Source organism: Scyliorhinus canicula, chromosome 1 (genome assembly GCF_902713615.1).
Source record: "Scyliorhinus canicula chromosome 1, sScyCan1.1, whole genome shotgun sequence".
Classification (NCBI taxonomy): domain Eukaryota; kingdom Metazoa; phylum Chordata; class Chondrichthyes; order Carcharhiniformes; family Scyliorhinidae; genus Scyliorhinus; species Scyliorhinus canicula.
In genome coordinates, this window is record NC_052146.1 from 107,600,904 (window position 1) to 107,622,885 (window position 21,982).

Below are 21,982 nucleotides of genomic sequence, written 5' to 3' on the forward strand. Positions count from 1 at the left end.
CGCTCCTCTTCCCCCCTCTCCCTATGGGCTCGGATGGAGATCAGCTCCCCCCTAATCACTGCCTTCAGAGCCTCCACACCATCCCCACCCAGACCTCCCCAGTATCATTGGCCTCGAGGTACCTCTCAATCATCCCTGGACCCCTCCTGCACACCCCCTCATCAGCCAACAGCCCCACGTCCAGACGCCAAAGCGGGCGCTGGCCCCGCACCTCCCCATCTCCAGATCCACCCAATGCGGAGCCATGGTCCGAAATTGCTATAGCCGAATATTCGGCATCCTCCACCCTCGGGACCAGCCCACTACTCGGGACAAAAAATCAATGCGGGAATAAACCCTGTGCACGTGGGAGAAAAAAGAGTACTCCCGAGCCCTCGGCCTCCCAAACCTCCAGGATCCACCCCTCCCACCCTGGTCCATAAACACCCTCAACACCTTGGCTGCCGCCGGCCTCCTGCCTGTCCTAGAACTAGAACGATCCAGTGGGGGATCCAGACCGTATTGAAGTTTCCCCCCCCCCCCCCCCCCCCCCCCCCCCCCCCCCCCCCCCCCCCCCCCCCCCCCCCCCCCCCCCCCCCCCCCCCCCCCCCCATGATCAGGCCCCCCGCCTCCAGGTCAGGAATGCAGCCCAACATACGCCTCATGAAACCAGCATCATCCCAATTTGTGGCATACACATTTACCAACACCACCCTCTTCCCCCTGCAGCTTACCGCTCACCATCACATATCTGCCGCCACTATCAGCCACCACCTCAGACTCCTCAACTGCCACCCTCTTCCCCACCAGGATCTCCCCCCCCGGTCCTTCGCGTCGAGCCCTGAATGGAAACGTGCCCCACCCACCCCTTCCTCAGACGAACCTGGTCCGCCACCTTCAGGTGAGTCTCCTGAAGCCTGGCCACATCCGCCTTCAGCCCCTTCAGATGCGAAAACACCCGGGCCCGCTTCACCGGCCCATTCAACCCCCGCACGTACCACGTGATCAGGGGGCACTCCGCCCCCCCCATCCCCCGTCGACTAGCCATAGCCCATCGACTGCTCGCCCCTGGCCAGCACCCCCCACTCGGCCTGTTTCCCATGGCGATAGAACCGACCCCCCTCGACCCGCACCAGCTCCTCCCTGGCCATTCCAGCAGCAACCCGGTACCCCCCTCCCGCTGACTTCTGCTGACCCCGGCAGCTCCCGCCCTAACTCCGACCCCAACTCCGACCCCTCCCGATATGGGATCACCCCCCCCCCCCCCCCCCGCAGCAACTCCTTGGCACCGCTCCAGCGCGGGAAAACGGAACTGATATCCACCCCCCTTGCCTCCACTCCAGCTCCACCCCCCTCGTCCCACAGCGCGGGAAACCAGAGGAAAGCCCGCGCTTTCCCACTGCCCCACCCCACCCCCTCAACGCAGCTCCCAAATAGCAGTCCCAACCCATCCACCAACCCCGTACAAACAAAAACAAAACAACCACAGACCCCAACACCCCACTTAAAACGCAAAACCATAACCAACATCATCCGAAAGCGGGGAAAAAAACCAAACCGAATAGCCAGCAACAGCATAAGCAGTGCTACGAAAAACACCCCACAGTCCCCAATCCCTAGTTAGAGTCCAACTTTTCAGCCTGCACAAAGGCCCACGCTTCCTCCGGGGACTCAAAATAGTAATGCCGGTCCTTGTAGGTGACCCACAAGCGCGCAGGCGGCAGCATGCCGAATTTCACTTGCCTGCTGTGGAGCACCGCCTTCGTCCGGTTAAATCCGGCTCTCCGCTTGGCCACCTCCGCACTCCAGTCCTGGTAGATACGCACTACCGAATTCTCCCACTTGCTGCTCCTCACCACCATGGCCCATCGGAGAACACACTCCCGGTCACTGAACCGATGGAACAGCAACAGCACCGCCCGCGGGGGTTCATTCGCCTTAGGCCTCCTGGCCAGCACTCTGTGGGCCCCCTCCAGCTCCAGGGGGAGATAGAAAGATCCTGCCCCACCAGCAAGTTCAGCATCACGGCCACATAAGCCGGCAGGTCCGACCCCTCCAGCCCCTCCGCGAGGCCCAGGATCCGCAAGTTCTTCCTCCTTGTCCGAAACTCCATCTCCTCAAAGCGATCCTGCCACTTTTTGTGGAGCGCCTCGTGCATCTCCACCTTCCCCACGAGGGCCGAGACCTCATCCTCGCGCTCAGAGGCCTGCTGCTACAACTCCAGGATCGCTGAACCCTGGGTTGTCTGGGTCTCCAGCAGCTTACTTGTCGTAACCTTCAGAGAGTCCAGCAACTCCACTTTCAGCTCCGTAAAGTAGCGCAGAAGGGCCACCTACTGCTCCTCTGCTCACTGCCTCCAGTCCTCGGGGGCTCCACCGGCCGCCATTTTGTCCACCTTCCCCCACTTTTCATGGGGAGCTGCGGCCGCTTTTTTCCTCGCCCCACTCCGGGTCCGCACCATAAATCCCGGGGGGTATTGCTCCAAACCCCTTTACACACCGGGAATTGTCGAATCAGCGCCGTTTGGAGCCCTTAAAAGAGCCCACAAGTCCTATAAAAGCGGGAGCTGCTGAACGTGCGGCTTAGCTCCGCATTGCTGCCACCGGAAGTCCACGATGTTGTGCTGACTTTTTGTCCTAGATTAAGAACAAATTAATCTGCACCCCATCATTCTACTGTAATCCATGTACCTATCCAATAGCCGCTTGAAGGTCCCTAATATTTCCGACTGAACTACTTCCACAGGCAGTGCATTCCATGCCCCCACTACTCTCTGGGTAAAGAACCTACCTCTGTCATCTGCCTCCCCCCAATATCTTCCACCATTCACCTTAAATCTTAGTCCCCTTGTAATGGTTTGTTCCATCCGGGGAAAAAGTCTCTGACTGTCTATCTTATTCCCCATGTCATCTTATAAACCTCGATCAAGTCGTCCCTCATCCTTCTCCGTTCTAATGGGAAAAGGCCGAGCACCCTCTACCTTTCCTTGCAAGACCTACTCTCCATTCCAGGCAACATCCTGGTAGTAATATCTCCTTTGCACCTTTTCCAAAGCTTCCACGTCCTTCCTAAATGAGGCAACAGAACTGCAGACAGTACTCCAAATGTGGCCTTACCAAGGTTTTGGCAGATGCATCATCACCTCACGGCTCTTAAATTCAATCCCTCTGCTATGAACGCTAGCACACCATAGGCCTTCTTCACAGCTCTATCCACTTGAGTGGCAATTTTCAAAGATCTATGAACACAGACCCCAAGATCTCTCTGCTCCTCTACGTTGCCAAGAACCCTACCGTTAACCCTGTATTCGCATTCATATTTGTCCTTCCAAAATGGACAACCTCACTTTTCAGGGTTAAACTCCATCTGCCACTTCTCAGCCCAGCTCTGCATCCTATCTATGTCTCTTTGCAGCCCACAACAGCCCTCCTCACTATCCACAACACCACCAATCTCATATCGTCTGCAAATTTACTGACCCACCCTTCAACTCCTCATCCAAGTCATAATGAAAATCACAAACAGCAGAGGACCCCCCAGAACTGATCCCTGCGGTCCGCCACTGGTAACTGGGCTCCCGGCTGAATATTTGCCATCCACCACCATTCTCTGACTTCTATCGGTTAGCCAGTTTGTTATTCTCTGACCAATTTCCCCACTATCCCATGCCTCCCTCACTTTCGCATAAGCTACCATGGGGAACCCCTTATCAAATGCCTTGCTAAAATCACATGTACACTACATCCACTGCTTTACCTCCATACACGTGCTTGGACACCACCTCAAATAATTCAATCAGATTTGTGAGGTAAGACCCTACCCCTCACAAATCCGTGCTGACTATCCCTAATCAAAGCAGTGTCTTTCCAGATGCTCAGAAATCCTATCCCTCCGTACCCTTTCCATTCTTTTCCTTATCACTGAAGATAGACTAACCTGGCCTGCTAATTCCCAGGGTTATCCCTATTCCCTTTTTTTGAACAGGGGCACAACATTCTACACTCTCCAATCCCTGGTACCACCCCTGTTGACAGTGAGGAAAAAAAGATCATTGCCAACGGCTCTGCAATTTCATCTCTTGCTTCCCATAAAATCCTTGGATATATCCCGTCAGGCCCGGGGATTTGTCTATCCTCAAGTTTTTCAAAATGCCCATCACATCTTCCTTCCTAACAAGTATCTCTTCGAGCTTACCAGTCTGTTTCACACTGTCCTCTCCAACAATATGGCCCCTCTCATTCGTAAATACTGAAGAAAAGTACTCGTTCAAGACCTCTCCTATCTCTTCTGACTCAGTACACAATCTCCAGCTACTGTCCTTTATCGGACCTACCCTCGCTCTAGTCATGCTCGTATTTCTCTCATGTGTAAAAGACCTTGGGGTTTTCCTTGATCCTACCCGCCAAAGATTTTTTATGCCCTCTCTTAGCTCTCCTAATCCCTTTCTTCAGTTCCCACCTGGCTGTCTTGTATCCCTCCAGTGCCCTGCCTGAACCTTGTTTCTTCAGCCTTACATAAGTATCCTTCTTCCTCTTAACAAGACATTCACCCTCTCTTGTCAACCATGGTTCCCTCACTCGACCATGCATATCAAGGACACGTAGTATCTGTTCCTTGAACAAGTTCCACATTTCAATTGTGTCCTTCCCTGCCAGCCTATGTTCCCAACTTATGCACTTCAGTTCTTGTCTGACAGCATCGTATTTACCCTTTCCCCAATTGTAAACCTTGCCCTGTTGCACGCACCTATCCCTCTCCATTACTAAAGTGAAAGTCGCAGAATTGTGGTCACTATCTCCAAAATGTTCCCCCACTAACAAATCTATCACTTGCCCTGTTCATACCAAGTACCAAATCCAATATGGCCTCCCCTTCGGTCAGACAATATACATACTGTGTTAGAAAAGCTTCCTGGACACACTGCAACAAACACCACACATCCAAACTATTTGATCTAAAGAGTTTCCACTCAATATTTGGGAAGTTGAAGTCCCCACGACTTTCCAAAATCTGTTTCCCAATCTGTTCCTCCACATCTCTTATGCTACTGGGGGCCTATAGAAAACTCCCCTACAAGGTGACTGCTCCATTCCTATTTCTGACTTCAACCATATTACCTCAGTCGGCAGATCCTCCTCGAACTGCCTTTCTGCAGCTGTTTATACTATCTCTAATTAACAATGCAACCCCCCCCACCCTCTTTTACAACCCTCCCTAATCTTATTGAAACATCTATAACCAGGGACCTCAACAACCATTTCTGCCCCTCTTCTATCCAAGTTTCCGTGATGGCCACCACATCGAAGTCCCAAGTACCGATCCATGCCTTAAGTTCACCCACCTTATTCCTGATGCTTCTTGCATTGAAGTATATGCACTTCAACCCATCTCCGTGCATGCAAGTACTCTCCTTTGTCAGTATACCTTCCCCACTGCTCACTACACGCTTTGACATCCTGAACATCGGCTACCTTAGTTGCTGGACTACAAATCCGGTTCCCATTCCCCTGCCAAATTAGGTTTAAACCCTCCCGGAGAGTACTAGCAAACCTCCCTCCCAGGATATTGGTGCTTCTCTGGTCAGATGCAACCCGTCCTGCTTATACAGGTCCCACTTCCCCAGAATGCGCTCCAATTATCCAAATACCTGAAGCCCTCCCTCCTACACCATTCCTGCAGCCACGTGTTCAACTGCACTCTCTCCCTATTCCTAGCCTTGCTATCATGTGGCACCGGCAACGTGAGATGACAACTGTCTGTCCGGCTTTTAACTTCCAGCCTAACTCCCTAAACTCGTTTATTACATCCACACCCCTTTTCCTACCTACGTCGTTGGTACCAATGTGCACCACGACGTCTGGCTGCTCACCTTCCCCATTAAGGATCCTAAAGACACGGTCCAAGACATCCCTGGTACCCGGGAGGCAATACCTTTCGGGAGTCTCACTCGCGACCACAGCATCTCCTATCTATTCCCCTAACCTATAGTCTTCTATCACTATTACTTTGCTATTCTCCCCCTTCCCTTCTGAGCCCCAGAGCCAGACTCCGTGCCAGAGACCTGGCCCCCTAGGGCCTTCCCCTGGTAGGTCATCCCTCTCCCCCCCCCACCCCCCCCCAAACAGCATCCAAACGGTATACTTGTTTTGAAGGGGAATGGCCACGAGGGTTCCCTGCACTGTTTGCCTGTTGTTTTCTTTTCCCCTGACTGTAACCCAGCTACTCTTGTCCTGTACCTTGGGTGTGGTTACCTCCCTGTAACTCTTGTCTATCGTGCTTTAAAATGCCATTCTCTTAGGAAAGGAGGAAAAGAAGTCCTAGATGTTTGTGTTTTACTGCTCATCTGCACCACTTGCGTCCTTAATAGTTAATATTTCTTGTGCAGGAGTCATTTTGAAATTTTAAGACTAGCTGAAGTGTTCAGTGCTGAAGGTCAAATGTTCCACCATGGCTTCAGTGTCTGTATCTGGTATAGATTCCCACTTGTGCCATTTCCTCTTCTGTTCACTGATATAAAAATTCCTTGCTCAGTTCTAACCCTTTGCTTAGTTTCTCATGCCCTTTGCGGCTCCAAATGCGAAATGTTCAAGCCACGCTCAAACCACTTTAGTTCTCAAATATAAATAATATTTGACACTAATCTAAATGTGACAATAGATGAGCACAAGAATTTTGTGAACCTTTAAAGCTCTAAGTTTGCTCAACTTTAGCTAAGAATCATGTGGAGTCCCCCTTAAGAACAAAGAAAAGTACAGCACAAGAACAGGCCTTCGGCCCTCCAAGCCCGTGCCGACCATACTGCCAGTCTAACTAAAATCTTCTGCACTTCCTGGGTCCGTATCCCTCTATTCCCATCTATTCATGTATTTGTCAAGATGCCCTTAAATGTCACTATCACCCCTGCTTCCACCACCTCCTCCGGCAGCGAGTTCCAGGCACCCACTACCCCTCTGTGTTAAACATAAATCTTGCCTCGTACATCTCTAAACCTTGCCCGTCGCACCTTAAACCTATGCCCCCTAGTAATTGACCCCTCTACCCTGGGGAAACGCCTCTGACTATCTACTCTGTCTATGCCCCTCAATTTTGTAGACCTCTATCAGGTCGCCCTCAACCTCCATCGTTCCAGTGAGAACAAACCGAGTTTATTCAACCGCTCCTCATAGCTAATGCCCTCCATACCCGCAATCCTGGTAAATCTCTTCTGCACCCTCTCTAAAGCCTCCACATCCTTCTGGTAGTGTGGCGACCAGAATTGAACACTATACTTCAAGTGTGGTCTAACTACGGTTCTATACAGCTGCAACATGATTGCCAATTGTTATACTCATGCCCCGGCCAATGGAGGCAAGCATGCCGTATGCCTTCTTGACTGCCTTCTCCACCTGTGTTGCCCCTTTCAGTGACCTGTGGACCTGTATACCTAGATCTCTCTGATTTTCAATACTCTTGAGGGTTCTACCATTCACTGTATATTCCCTACCTGCATTAGACCTTCCAAAATGCATTACCTCACATTTGTCCGGATGAAACTCAATCTGCCATCTCTCCGCCCAAGTCTCCAAATGATCTAAATCCTACTGTATCCTCTGACAGTCCGCATCACTATCCGCAATTCCACCTACCTTTGTGTCGTCTGCAAACTTACTAATCAGACCAGTTTATATTATCCTCAAATCATTTATATATACTACGAACAGCAAAGGTCCCAGCACTGATCCCTGCGGAACACCACTAGTCACAGCCCTCCAATTAGAAAAGCACCCTTCCATTGCTCCTCTCTGCCTTCTATGACCTAGCCAGTTCTGTATCCAACTTGCCAGCTCACCCCTGATCCCGTGTGACTTCACCTTTTGTTCCAGTCAACCATGAGGGACCTTGTCAAAGGCCTTACTGAAGTCCATATTGACAAACATCCACTGCCCTACCTGCATCAATCATCTTTGTGACCTCTTCAAAAAACTCTTATCAAGTTAGTGAGGACACAACCTTCCCTTCACAAAACCATGCTGCTCTCACCATTTGCTTCCAAATGAGAGTAGATCCTGTCTCGAAGAATTCGCTCCAGTAATTTCGCTACCACTGACGTAAGGCTCACCAGCATGTAGTTCCCTGGATCATCCTTGCTACTCTTCTTAAACAAAGGAACAACATTGGCTATTCTCCAGTCCTCCTGGACATCACCTGAAGAAAGTGAGGATCCAAATATTTTTGTCAAGGCCTCAGCAATTTCCTCTCTTGCCTCCTTCAGTATTCTGGGGTAGATCCATCCGGCCCTGGGGACTTATCTACCTTAATATTTTTCAAGACGCCCAACACCGCGTCTTTTTTGGATCTCAATGTGACCCAGGATATCTACACACCCTTCTCCAGACTCAACATCCACCAATTCCTTCTCTTTGGTGAATACTGATGCAAAGTATTCATTTAGTACCTCGCCCATTTCCTCTGGCTCCACACATAGATTCCCTTGCCTATCCTTCAGTGGGCCAACCCTTTCCCTGGCTTACCCTCTTGCTTTTATGTACATGTAAAAAGCCGTGGGATTTTCCTTAACCTTATTTGCCAATGACTTTTCGTAACCTCTTCTAGCCCTCCTGACTCCTTGCTTAAGTTCCTTCCTACTTTCCTTATATTCCACACAGGCGTTGTCTGTTCCCAGCCTTCTAGCCCTGACAAATGCCTCCTTTTTTTGTTTTGACGAGGCCTACAATATCTCTCGTTATCCAAGGTTCCTGAAATTTGCCGTATTCTCCTTCTTACCGCACAGGAACATGCAGGTCCTGAATTCCTTTCAATTGACATTTGAAAGCCTCCCATATGTCAGATGTTGATTTACCTTCAACATCCGCCCCCAATCTAGGTTCTTCAGTTCCCGCCTAATATTGTTATAATTAGCCTTCCCCACAATTAGCACATTCACCTAGGGCCACTCTTGTCCACCAAGCACTTTAAAACGTACTGAATTATGATCACGGTTCCCGAAATGTTCCCCATCTGAAACTTCTACCACCTCGCTGGGCTCATTCCCCAATACCAGGTCCAGTACAGCCCCTTCCGTAGTTGGACTGTCTACATATTGTTTAAGAACACCTCCTGGATGCTCCTTACAACTCTGCCCCTTCCAGGCCCCTAGCACTAAGTCCCAGTCAATATTGGGCAACTTGAAGTCTCCCATCACAACAACCCTGTTGTTTATTACCAATTTAAGAATGTTCTTAAAGGGAAATTTCAGTAGTTTATCAAATTTGTTTACTGAATCATAAGCCAAAGAATTCTGGATTATCAGTGGAAATTGGTCATTGTTTTAAAGCACGACTTAATGATTCTTGATGTTAGTGAAACTCTAAGCCAGTCATGAGAAATGATCAATTTTAAATGTTTTTGTCTGAGGCTATGTGTTCAGTTAATGAGTTTAAGGGAGTTAAATGTCGTGGGTGGTTAATGTTTCAGTTCAACTGTTATATCCACCTACACTGTCGTCACCCAACAGTGCATTCACATTGACTGTAGCGTTGATGTGAAGTGATTTTTGTACAAGCAGGTATTACAGAAGGCAGGTCCAAATTGGAGTACAACTGATCATCAAACCTGCTTTTCTTTTTTAGAAGTCCGTTTAGGTCTTGATCAAAATGTATACATTGAAAGATTAGTGTTAAAAATACCATTATCAAAGGACGGCATGGTGGCGCATTGGTTAACACTGCTGCCTCGTGGTACTGAGGACACAGGTTCGATCCCAGCCCCGGGTCACTACCTGTGTGGAGTTTGCACATACTTCCTGTGTCTGCTTGGGTCTTGCCCCCACAACCGAAAGACATGCAGGGTAGATGGATTGGCCACACTTAAGTTGCCTCCTAATTCGAAAAATTAAAAAGAAATATCATTATCTTCCGCCTTACTTGCCTTGGAAAAGGGAAAGAAGTCCCAATATTTGTTTTATAATTCATCTATGTCACTTACACCCCTAATAGTTAATTTCTAGTGTCATGCCGCACCTTTTCAGCTCTACTGAATCATAGAATGGACAGACCACATAAGGTGGCTATTCAGCCCATGTCTGCCAGCTCTCTGCAAGAGCAACTTGGTGAGTCCCTTTCTCTCTGCCTTTTTCCCCCCATATCACTACAAATGTTTTCTCCTCTTAATTATCCAATTCGCTTTTAAAAGCCATGAAAAGCCTCCACCGTGGCAGTGCATTCAAAATTAACTTGCAGCATGTAAGGAGCCTGTAGAATCCGTGGAGTGCAGAAGGAGTCTATTTGGCCCATCAGTCTGCACCCACCCTACCTAAACCCATGGCCAAACCATCCTGGACACCAAGGAGCAATTTAACACTGCCCATCCACCTATGCTGCACATCTTTGGACTGTGCGAGGAAAGCGGAGCACCTGGGGAAACCCTCGTAGACGTAGGGAGAATGTGCAAATTCCACACCGTCACTCAAGGCCGGAATTGAACTTGGGTCCCTGGTGCTGTGAAGCAGCAGTACTAAGCACTGCTGCCCATCATCTCTATGCCTGTTAACAAGGAGCCATCCAGCCTAATTGCACTTTCTGACTCTTCGTCCATAGTAGATTACGGCATGGCTAAGTGCATATCCAAGCACGTTTTAAATGTTATGCGGGTTCTTGATCTTTCAGCCATTTTTCTCCATCTATTCTATCCGGCTCCTCATGATTTTGAATTTGAATGCTTGTAGCAAGTCTTCACCTCCTCAACAGCCTAGTCTTTAAGAGAACAGCCACGGCTTATGAAGTTTATACAAGTAACTGAAGACCCTCATCCCAGAAAACTATTTCTATTACCCCTCTCATGACTTTACATAATTCCTAAAATGTGGTGGCCAGAATTTGCCGCATTTCTTCTGTTGAAGCTGAACTAATGTTTAATGAAGGCTCACCATAACTTCCTTACTTTTGCACTCTATAAATCCCAGGATTCTATATGCTTTATTAACTGCTTTCTCAATTTCACTTTCAATCATTTATCCATAGATAGCCCCAAGTCCCTGTGCTCCAGTGCACAGACGTTTAGAAAGACGTTTATATTGTCTCCTTGTTTTTAGACCAAAATGTCTCCTTGTTTTTAGACCAAAATGTATTATTCTGTGCATCAAATTTCAGCTGTCACGTGTCCACCCATTCCTGGTCTGTCATCGTAAAGTCTCATCACCACTATCTGTTTACAATACTTAACAAGTTTTGACATATGCAAATCTTAAATTGTGCCTTGGTCATTAATATAAATCAAGAAAAGCAGTGGGTCTAATACAAATCCCGAAAGAGCTCCACTATAAAACTTCCTCAATTGTCAAGAACAACCATTTACCATCACACTGTTTCCGCTGCCCATTTTATTCCATCGGCTTTTGCTGGCAAGCCTATGATGTAGCACTATCAAACACCTTTTGGCAGTCCATGCACACCCAGCTGCATTACCATCATCAATTCTCTGTTATCTCATCAAAAGAATCAAGTTTGTTAAATATGATTTGCTGTGTGCTGACTTTCCTTAATCAAGCTTGTCCAAGTGATTTGCTAATTTTGTATCCGATTACAAATTCCAAAAATGTTCCCACCATTGAGGTTAAACTGGTTGCCCTGTAGTTGCTAGATTTACCTTTGGATTTTGAAAAAGAGCATAACATTTTGCATTTCTCCATGCCAAAGGAGAATTGGAAGATTATGACCATAATCTTTGCAATTTCCACCCTTACTTTCCTCCACATCTGATTCAGTGCTGGTGACTGACTGATTTGAAGTACAGCCTTCCCCTTTGACTCCTTCTCTATCAATTCAGAGGTGGGGAGGGAAAGGAAATAATACAAATGCCACACGCTCAATTTAATCCTTTTGTATGTTTCCAAATAAATATATAGTCATAGAATAGTATAGGTTTGTTGCATGGAAGTAACCACCAGCCACATTCCACTTTCCAGCTACTTGGCCCGTAACGTTATTGGTTAAGACAATTCAAGTGCATATTTCAAGTTACAGCAGCAAATTAACATCTAGGAGTAGCCTAGCCTATCATTTGTTTTTTTGTTTTTAAAAAATATTTCTATTAAGGTATTTGCAAAAATTATGCATTTGAGGTGCAAGGCCTTCATGATGCGGAGTGGAATCCAGCAACCATTGTTACTTAAAATGTGTGAAAGAGTAGCTTTTTAAACCAAGATCGGTCTTTTTCCCTGAAGGATGATCTTTTGAAGTTGATATTTTCAAACTTCTCAGATGTATTCCAGTGAGAACGTTGGAAGAAATAAAGTGACAAACTTTGTAATTGCACCAGCATCAGTGCCCAGTTCCTGTAAAATGATCTGCTGCATGATATTTTAAGAATGAACGTGTTTACGTCATTTACTATTTTTTAAAAAGGTTGCATATTTTATTACCAGGATTTCAGTGTGCTGACAATTGCATAAAGAAATTGCAAGATTTCGGTCAGTCATTTGACTTGGTGATCAAACTTCGGAGATCCCAGACACCTGGGATAACTCTGCAATTGCACCCGCTTTCTTTTTTTTATTAATCATTCATGGGATGTGGGCATCGCTGGCTGGCTCTGAGGGAATTTAAAATTTTTTTTTAAGGGTACCCAATTTTTTTTGAAAATAAAGGGGCAATTTAGTGTGGCCAATTCACCTACCCTGCACATCATTTTGGATTGTGGGAGTGAGACCAACACCAACGTTGGGAAAATTTACAAAATTCACACGGATAGTGGGCCAGGATCGAACCGGGTCCTCGTGCTAACTACTGCACCCTCCTTGAGAACATTTTAAGAGTCAACCACATTGCTTTGGATCTGGAGTCACATTAGGCTAGACAAAGTAAGGATGACAGACTTCCTTCCCTAATGGGAATTAGTGAACCAAATGGGTCTTTATGACTATCGACCATGGTTTTATGGCCATCATTATAGACTTTTAATATGTTTTTATTGAATTCAAGTTTCACCATCTGCCATGGTGGTATTTGAACCCAGGGCTCCCAGAGCATTACCCTGGGTCTCTGGATTACTAGTCCAGCAACAATACCACTATGCCACTGCGTCCCCAGCTGTGAAGGTGTTTATTCTGATTGATCAGGTAGGAACCATTACAAAGCCAGTTGTAATCTTTGTTAGTGTCACAAGTAGGCTAACATTAACACTGCAATGTAGTTACTGTGAAATTCCCCTAGTCGCCACATCCGGGTACACTGAGGGAGAATTCTGAATGTTCAATTCACTTAAGCACGTCTTTCAGGACTTGTGGGAGGAAGCCGGAGCACCAGGAGGAAACCCACACAGACGCTGGTGGGGGGTCTTGTTCATGTCTATCCTACTTCTGGACGTAGATTTTTGCCTAGTAGCTTTACATGTAGTGCCGTCAATTTAGTTCCCAATAAAATTTTAAATCTAATTATGTAATTGCATGCCTAACACTGCTTAATAAGCAAGGACCAGGGCAGCACGGTGGCGCAGTTGTTAGCATTGCTGCCTCACGGCGCCGAGGTCCCAGGTTCGAACCCGGCTCTGGGTCACTGTCTGTGTGGAGTTTGCACATTCTCCCTGTGTTTGCGTGGGTTTCGCCCCCACAACCCAAAGGTGTGCAGGGTAGGTGGATTGGCCACGCTAAATTGCCCCTTTATTGGAAAAAATGAATGGGGAAAAGAAAAATAGGCAGGGACCAAAATCATAGATTTTATTTTTTGCAACCTCCCTGCTCTTGTTTCCTTTCTGCTTGATGCATGTACTTGATAGAAGGGAATGGGGGCAGAGCATGAAGAGGCTATTTATGGTAAGAGCCTCTGCAGAGCACTAACACCGGCATAGACCAACTGGGCCAAATGGCCTGTTTCTGGTGTAGATTCTATGTAATTCTATGTAGGTTTTCCTGTCTTCACAGGAAGAACAGAACCGAGGCAAACCGAACTGGGAACATCTGAATGAAGAGCTCCATGTATTAATAACTGTTGAAGACACGCAAGACAGAGCCGAATTGAAATTGAGAAGAGCTGTAGAAGAGGTCAAGAAACTACTGGTGCCTGCTGTAAGTTACTTTAGATATTTTAAGCTGATGCTGCCAATATTAAACACATTCTGTAAATATTTTGTTGACATTGTGATGAATGAAATCCACTTTCCTTCCCACATATATTTTGAAGTAATTTTATTTGAAGAAAATACTTCATAGTGGATGATGTGAATCTTCAGCATTACCATTAGTAAGATTTTCCAAAATGACTGCTTGTGCTATGGTGTACTCGCTACACTTTTGCATTGTTAAAAGTTGAATGATCATGTGAAACTGCTTCTAAAGGGGTGCCAATAATTATTTCTAAAGATTTGGATTGCTTTCACAAATAGAAGCTCAATTGTCTCATAAATCTGGAAGCACAAAAGATAAAAATGAGGAAATGACTGATTTAGATTCTAGTATTCCATGCCTAGGTCCCTGTGCAGACTATGTCCATTTACCTCGTGCCCTGGCACCAGATCCAAGCAATGACTTCCATGTTGCTTATATTGACATTTCTTGTGCCAATGCTTCAACAATCTGTCTTCCTCTAATCAGTTGACAATCTGATCAACAAGATGTTAAATCAGTTGTGTTTTTAACTTGATGTTTTCTTGGTATACTATATCTTCTCATTGCTTTTCTGTTCAATGTGAATTTCTCATCCAACCTGACAAAGGAATCTTGCAGTATTAAGCAATGTCATATTTAATTCTTGGCCACTTATGTTGCATTGACTTTTGGAGCCAGTAGACTGATCTCCCTTTAAACCCCACCTCGGGGCTCGTGTTCTTGTCCAGCATTACTTATTTTCTATTCTGCAAAGAGCCCCTTTGCACAGTGATCCTGGCAAAACATAATTTCCCCAATTGTGAAATGTTGTGGAAATGGGGCAAAATAATTAGTTACATCATTTAACATAAGAACTAGGAGTAGGCCATCTGGCCCCTCTAGCCTGCTCCGCCATTCAATGAGATCATGGCTGATCTTTTGTGGACTCAGCTCCACTTTCCGGCCCGAACACCATAACCCTTAATCCCTTTATTCTTCAAAAAACTATCTATCTTTACCTTAAAAACATTTAATGAAGGAGCCTCAACTGCTTCACTGGGCAAGGAATTCCATAGATTCACAACCCTTTGGGTGAAGAAGTTCCTCCTAAACTCAGTCCTAAATCTACTTCCCTTTATTTTGAGGCTATGCCCCCTAGTTCTGCTTTCACCCGCCAGTGGAAACAACCTGCCCGCATCTATCCTATCTATTCCCTTCATAATTTTTAATGTTTTGATAAGATCCCCCCTCATCCTTCTAAATTCCAACAAGTACAGTCCCAGTCTACTCGACATCTCCTCGTAGTCCAACCCCTTCAGCTCTGGGATTAACCTCGTGAATCTCCTCTGCACACCCTCCAGTGCCAGTACGTCCTTTCTCAAGTAAGGAGACCAAAACTGAACACAATACTCCAGGTGTGGCCTCACTAACACCTTATACAATTGCAGCATAACCTCCCTAGTCTTAAACTCCATCCCTCTAGCAATGAAGGACAAAATTCCATTTGCCTTCTTAATCACCTGTAAACCAACTTTCTGTGACTCATGCACTAGCACACCCAGGTCTCTCTGCACAGCAGCATGCTTTAATATTTTATTGTTTAAATAATAATCCCGTTTGCTGTTATTCCTACCAAAATGGATAACCTCACATTTGTCAACATTGTATTCCATTTGCCAGACCCTAACCCATTCACTTAACATATCCAAATCCGTCTGCAGACTTCCAGTATCCTCTGTACTTTTCTCTTTACCACTCCTCTTAGTGTCATCTGCAAACTTGGACACATTGCCCTTGGTCCCCAACTCCAAATCATCTATGTAGATTGTGAACAATTATGGGCCCAACACGGATCCCTGAGGGACACCAATATCTACTGATCGCCAACCAGAGAAGCACCCATTAATCCACACTCTTTGCTTTCTATTAATTAACCAATCCTCTAGCCATGCTACTACTTTACCCTTAATGCCATGCATCTTTATCTTATGCAGCAGCCTTTTGTGTGGCACCTTGTCAAAAGTTTTCTGGAAATCCAGATATACCACATCCATTGGCTCCCCGTTATCCACTGCACTGGTAATGTCCTCACAAAATTCCACTAAATTAATTAGGCACGACCTGCCCTTTGTGAACCCATGCTGCGTCTGCCCAATGGGACAATTTCTATCCAGATGCCTCGCTATTTCTTCCTTGATGATAGATTCCAGCATCTTCCCTACTATTGAAGTTAAGCTCACTGGCCTATAATTTCCTGCTCTCTGCCTACCTCCTTTTTTAAACAGTGGTGTCACGTTTGCTAATTTCCAATCCACCGGGACCACCCCAGAGTCTAGTGAATTTTGGTAAATCATCACTAGTGCATCTGCAATTTCCCTAGCCATCTCTTTTAGCACTCTGGGATGCATTCCACCAGGGCCAGGCAACTTGTCTACCTTTAGCCCCATTAGCTTGCCCATCACTCCCTCCTTAGTGATAACAATCCTCTCAAGGTCATCACCTTCATAACCTCATTTCTATCAGGCACTGGCATGTTATTTGTGTCTTCCACTGTGAAGACCGACCCAAAAAACCTGTGCAGTTCCTCAGCCATTCCCTCATCTCCCATTATTAAAACTCCCTTCTCATCCTCTAAAGAACCAATATTTACCTTAGCTACTCTTTTTTGCTTTATATATTTGTAAAAACTTTTGCTATCTGCTTTTATATTCTGAGCAAGTTTGCTCTCATACTCTTATCTTACTCTTCTTTATAGCTTTTGTAGTAGCTTTCTGTTGCCCCTTAAATATTTACCAGTCCTCTAGTCTCCCACCAATCTTTGCCACTTTGTATGCTCTTTCCTTCAATTTGATACTCTCCATTGTTTCCTCAGATATCCACGGTCGATTTTCCCTCTTTCTACCGTCCTTTTTGTGGGTATAAACCTTTGCTGAGCACTGTGAAAAATCGTTTGGAAGGTTCTCCACTGTTCCTCAACTGTTCCACCATAAAGTCTTTGCTCCCAGTCTACCTTAGCTAGTTCTTCTCTCATCCCATTGTAATCTCCTTTGTTTAAACACAAAACACTAGTATTTGATTTTACCTTCTCGCCCTCCATCTGTATTTTAAATTCCACCATATTGTGATCGCTCCTTCCGAGAGGATCCCTAACTGTGAGATCATGAATCAATCCTGTCTCATTACACAGGACATGATCTAGGACCGCTTGTTCCCTCGTCGGTTCCATTACATACTGTTCTAGGAAACTATCGCAGATACATTCTATAAACTCCTCCTCAAGGTTGCCTTGATCGACCTGGTTAAACCAATCGACATGTAGATTAAAATCCCCCATGATAACTGCTGTACCATTTCTACATGAAGTGTAAATAGTTAACTCTTCCAAGGACTGTCCTAGATTTGAGCCAGTACATTTGCCAAGAGTATGGCCGTGCACGCAAAAACAAAAAGAATCATTGCGATGCTCTCTTCAGTTTTCTGGATCTGATTGACCACATTTAAATGCAAGTATTTCAGTTGCTTATCAGTGAGGCTGACTTCAAGGAAAAAGGACCCTTCATTATCCACAATAACAGAGGTGACCCTCCTTGTATGATGAAAATCGACATATTAAGAGGGCTGCTGAATTTTGGTGGTGCACTGCCTTGTACACTAGATTCAAGAATAATGTAAATAAATAGTGAAGATGAAATATGGGCAGCACAGTGATGCAGTGGGTGGCATTGCTGCCTCATGGCACCGAGGACCCGGGTTTGATCCTGGCCCCTGGTCACTGTCCATGTGCCGTTTGCACGTTCTCCCCTTGCCTGCATGGGTCTCATCCCCACAACCCAAAGATGTGCAGGCTAGGTGGATTGGCCACGCTAAATTGCCCCTTAATTGAAAAATATATTTAAAGAAAGATGAAATACATGCATAAATAATACTGTGTAATATGGTATTGGTTTCTGTAAATCATGTGGAAAATTGTGAATAGTGTATAATGGAGGTAAAAAATTATTAGGGACAGAAGTAGGCCATTCTCCCCTCCAGCCTGCTCCATCATTCAATCCGTCATGGTTGATCTGTTAAGTTCCACATTCCCCATCGACCTCAGAATTTGTAGCATTCAGTTAGGTTTCAAATTTGATTTCCCCAACTGTGTAACATCTTTCGGAGACTTGAATATCAAGTCATTAGAAAGGGCCGTCACTGCTTAATCTGACACCAGCCTTGGAGTCGGGTTGAAGAGACCACTGATGGAACACATCCATCTTTTGTGCCGAGGAAGTCACTGCAAAGATTTGCAAAATTTCAACTACCTAATCTCTCTGTCGCATTAACCTTTCTCTTTAACCCTAAATTCACTGTAGGGGGGCAGCACGGTGGCCTAGTGGTTAGCACAGCTGCCTCACGGCGCTGAGGTCCCAGGTTCAATCCCGGCTCTGGGTCACTGTCCATGTGGAGTTTGCACATTCTCCCCGTGTCTGCGTGGGTTTCGCCCCCACAACCTAAAGATGTGCAGAGTAGGTGGATTGGCCTCGATAAATTTGCCCCTTAATTGGAAAAAAATAATTGGGTAATCTAAATTTTAAAAAAAATTTTTTAATCACTGTAGTTTAATTATAACTGGGATTTGAGCCTTGCTGTCCTTTTCAATATATTCAAAAAAGGAAGATTCAGCACCGATTTGTTCCCCATTATGGTTTCTTTATCTATTGACCTTTTTCATAGAAAAGTGTCATAGCTCAAAATGTCATTTACCCTCAAAATCGCTACACTGTGTACCTTTTTGAAATGGCAATGGTTAGCCAAAATTTTGTTTAATATTTGTTATTGTTATTGAAAGTTATTGACATTGGTTAATACAAATTGACTTTTCATTGTGGATACAATGATTCAGGAAACCCAGATTTCTAATGGGAGTTACTTTGTCTGAAAAGAACAGAGCTAATGTGCCACCTGACTTTTTCCCTCAAGTTATGTCGGCTTGCATTAACATTCATGTAACATTTCAGTGAGCAAAATACCTATCTATATTCACCAGCATGAAATGGTCTATTGAATTTTTCAATATAATTAAGCTATTCCATTCATAAGCTTTTGTTTTGGCTTGTATTATATTGGAATCCTACAATGGCCTGTTTCTGTTGAGCTGAACATTAAGATTTAATGGCATTCGTGGGTCCTGCAGCATGTTCACTCATTTTTGTCGAGATTTTTTTGAGCAATTTTATATATTTTTTCGTGATGTCCGGTAGTTATTTGCTTGTTGGTTAACTTTGTGAAAAGGACTTTCAAGGTTGAAGGCTGTTGAGAATGATGGAGTGTAAGTTCAGTTGAAATCAATATTTTATGGAGTCCTCATGCCCTCTAAACAGCAAAACATATTTCAGTGGTTAATGCAAATAGTTAGTGACTGGCATGTATTGGAGTTTAATTTGCTGGATGTTGTATTAAACTAGCATGTAAATGGCCAGCATCTTGGATTGAAATAACAGTTCATTCAACCTTTGCATCGATCATCCAATGCGATTGAACTTTTTAGCGAGGGAGACCATTCCTACGATAGATAATTTGGTATTTTCAGCCTCTCAAATTCTGCGGATGGCTAAAGTAACTTAAATTCTGAAACTAGTCATTCCATATATGCTTTCATTATTGCAACATTAGCTGTAGCTCATTTTGTTGGAATGATTGCAAACATGAAACTGATTAGTGGAAATCTGTTCTTCTGGAGTGAACTTTACATAGCTCTGTTACTTCAGATTTTATTTTCGGATTGTCTTCTAAAGAGTTCAGCAAATAGTTTGAGAATTTTTGCAGTGACCTCAACTTTATAAATCAAAAGCATAAAATTGTTACTAAGCAAACTAAGTGTAAAGTTTGAATTCAAAGCCGTCACCAGGAGCAAATGACAAATTTCACAATGAGCCCTCCTTTGACTAGCAAAATTTTGTCTCCTTGCCTATCCTATTCTGTAAACGAGCTAGTGATCAGAAATGTCAATTCTAGACAGTAAATATCCTGAAAATCTGTTTGTATGTTGGACAGGTGACAAGTCAGAATATTCTTGTGATTTAACTCTGCGTGTTTTAATCAACTGAAATTTGACGAGTTGGGTTTTGGTTTGGCTCGTGACTGCGTCAAGTCCAAATTATGGCTATGTAAATTTATGGCAAAGTTGGTGTCCATATATTCATTTAGTATGTTCTCATTTAGTGTGAGAGCGACCTGCTTTGGTAAATATTACTCTCCCTTTCAGATCTGTTCATATGATGAATCTGGTGTCCCAGTGAATTTTCTCAGAATCTGGTGACTGCAGGCTATAAATGAAGGTTTGGAGACAAACTTGTAGATTCTAACCAATCAAAGGTTTTTACAGGACCAAAGTACAACTGAATGAAGGGCTCCTGCTAGAAATCTGCCATTTTGTGGTTTACTTCAGTGGTTTTTACACAGAAGAAGACTTTTTGGCTCCTTTGATTGGCCATATATCATAGCTTCACAGCAAATTTGTGTATTGAAAGTACTTGATGGCAGATTTGCATGGGTGCATAGTTTGAGCTGATTTTATTGAGCAATTCCTAAAATCTAGATACTGATGTAAAGGATAAGAATTTGAGAAGAGATACCCATGCCTTTGGGCAGCACGGTGGCGGTGGTTAGCACTGCTGCCTTATGGCACCGAGGTCCCATGTTCGATCTCGGCTCAGGCCTGCTGTCCGTGTGGAGTTTGCACATTCTCCCTGTGTTTGCATGAGTTTCACCCCCACAAAAGATGCGCAGGGTAGGTGGATTGGCCACGCTAAATTGTCCCTTAATCGGAAAAAATGAATTGGGTACTCTAAATTTATTTTTTAAAAAGAGATACCCATATCTTGTGACTGAAGGAGCAAAGCGTTAACCTTGGATACTGACCAATGTCCAGGCAGCCACTGAATAAGTCTAAAATTTTATAATATGAATGTCCTTAAAAGAAGGTTTTTCCCCCTTATTGCCTAGTTACTAATAGTCAAATTTGATAAATCTTTCTAAACCCTCAGTGTCAAGTTAGGTGGGTAAACTAGAGCAGTTAGAGTGCTGAATAAATTGGGGGACATTGTGAAGCAGCTCAGCAAAAGGATGATCATTAAGTGGTGGCTGCCTTTTGATTGCTGGCTGCTGCAATCATTCTGCATGTAATTGGCTTTCGTTGTGATGCATTCGTTTTTCAAAAATTAAATGTATATGAAGTGCAGAATGCAAGTTAAAACTCATCTTAAAACCAGACATAACTGAACAAACATAGTTGGATCTATTGCAAATAAATAATCCTGTCTAATTGTTGTAGCAGAGACGAAATATGGTGTGTTATTCATAGCATCCCAACAGTGCAGAAGGAGGCTATTCGGCCCATTGAGTCTGCATCGACCCTCTGAAAAAGCACTCTTCCCAAACGCACTTTCCCACCCTATCGTGATAATCTCGTAACCTAACCTATACATCCCTGGACACTAAGGAGCAATTGAGCATAGCCAATACACCTAACCTGCACATCTTTGGGCTGTGGGGGGGGAAACCGGAGCACCCACACAGACAGTGACCCAAGGCTGGAATTGAACCCGGGTGCTGTGAGGCAGCTGTGCTTCCCATCGTGACAATAGTTCACACGTTTGCTGATGTATGAGCAAAAGCACTGGTAGTGCTCAGTAAAAGATAATATACAAAAATATATTCTGTTTACCTTAATTTAGCAAAGAAGTGCCTCTGGACTTGACACTGCCTTTCACCCCATTAACAGATCTACCCTTCATAATTTTCCATGCTGAAAATTGGTAATGATTTTGCTATTCCAATTTACACAGCTATTGACCATCTTTACCTATTGCCTTGATTACTCTTTTCTATCTTTCACCACCGTGGCTTTGCCTTCCATTCTATCACAGACTTTTCTCCTCTTCCTTTTCCTGGCATCTGTACTTGCTT

At 44.8% G+C, this 21,982-nt stretch overlaps 1 protein-coding gene across 9 annotated transcripts in view; it reads left to right on the forward strand.

The window, feature by feature from the left end:
* The window catches only part of LOC119966025 (protein quaking-like), a 145,206-nt gene that overhangs the window by 89,868 nt on the left and 33,356 nt on the right, over positions 1-21,982 (forward strand). For 6 of the 9 annotated variants that reach the window (XR_005460665.1, XM_038797210.1, XM_038797178.1 and 3 more), the window contains exon 4: positions 13,856-14,017. Coding sequence is in view for 7 of the 9 variants with exons in the window: in XM_038797210.1 (XP_038653138.1) it covers positions 13,856-14,017 (162 nt within the window). In the remaining 2 variants the exon portion in view is untranslated. The remainder of the gene's footprint in view (positions 1-13,855; positions 14,018-21,982) is intronic. The other 3 variants (XR_005460666.1, XM_038797218.1, XM_038797202.1) reach the window with 1 other exon arrangement.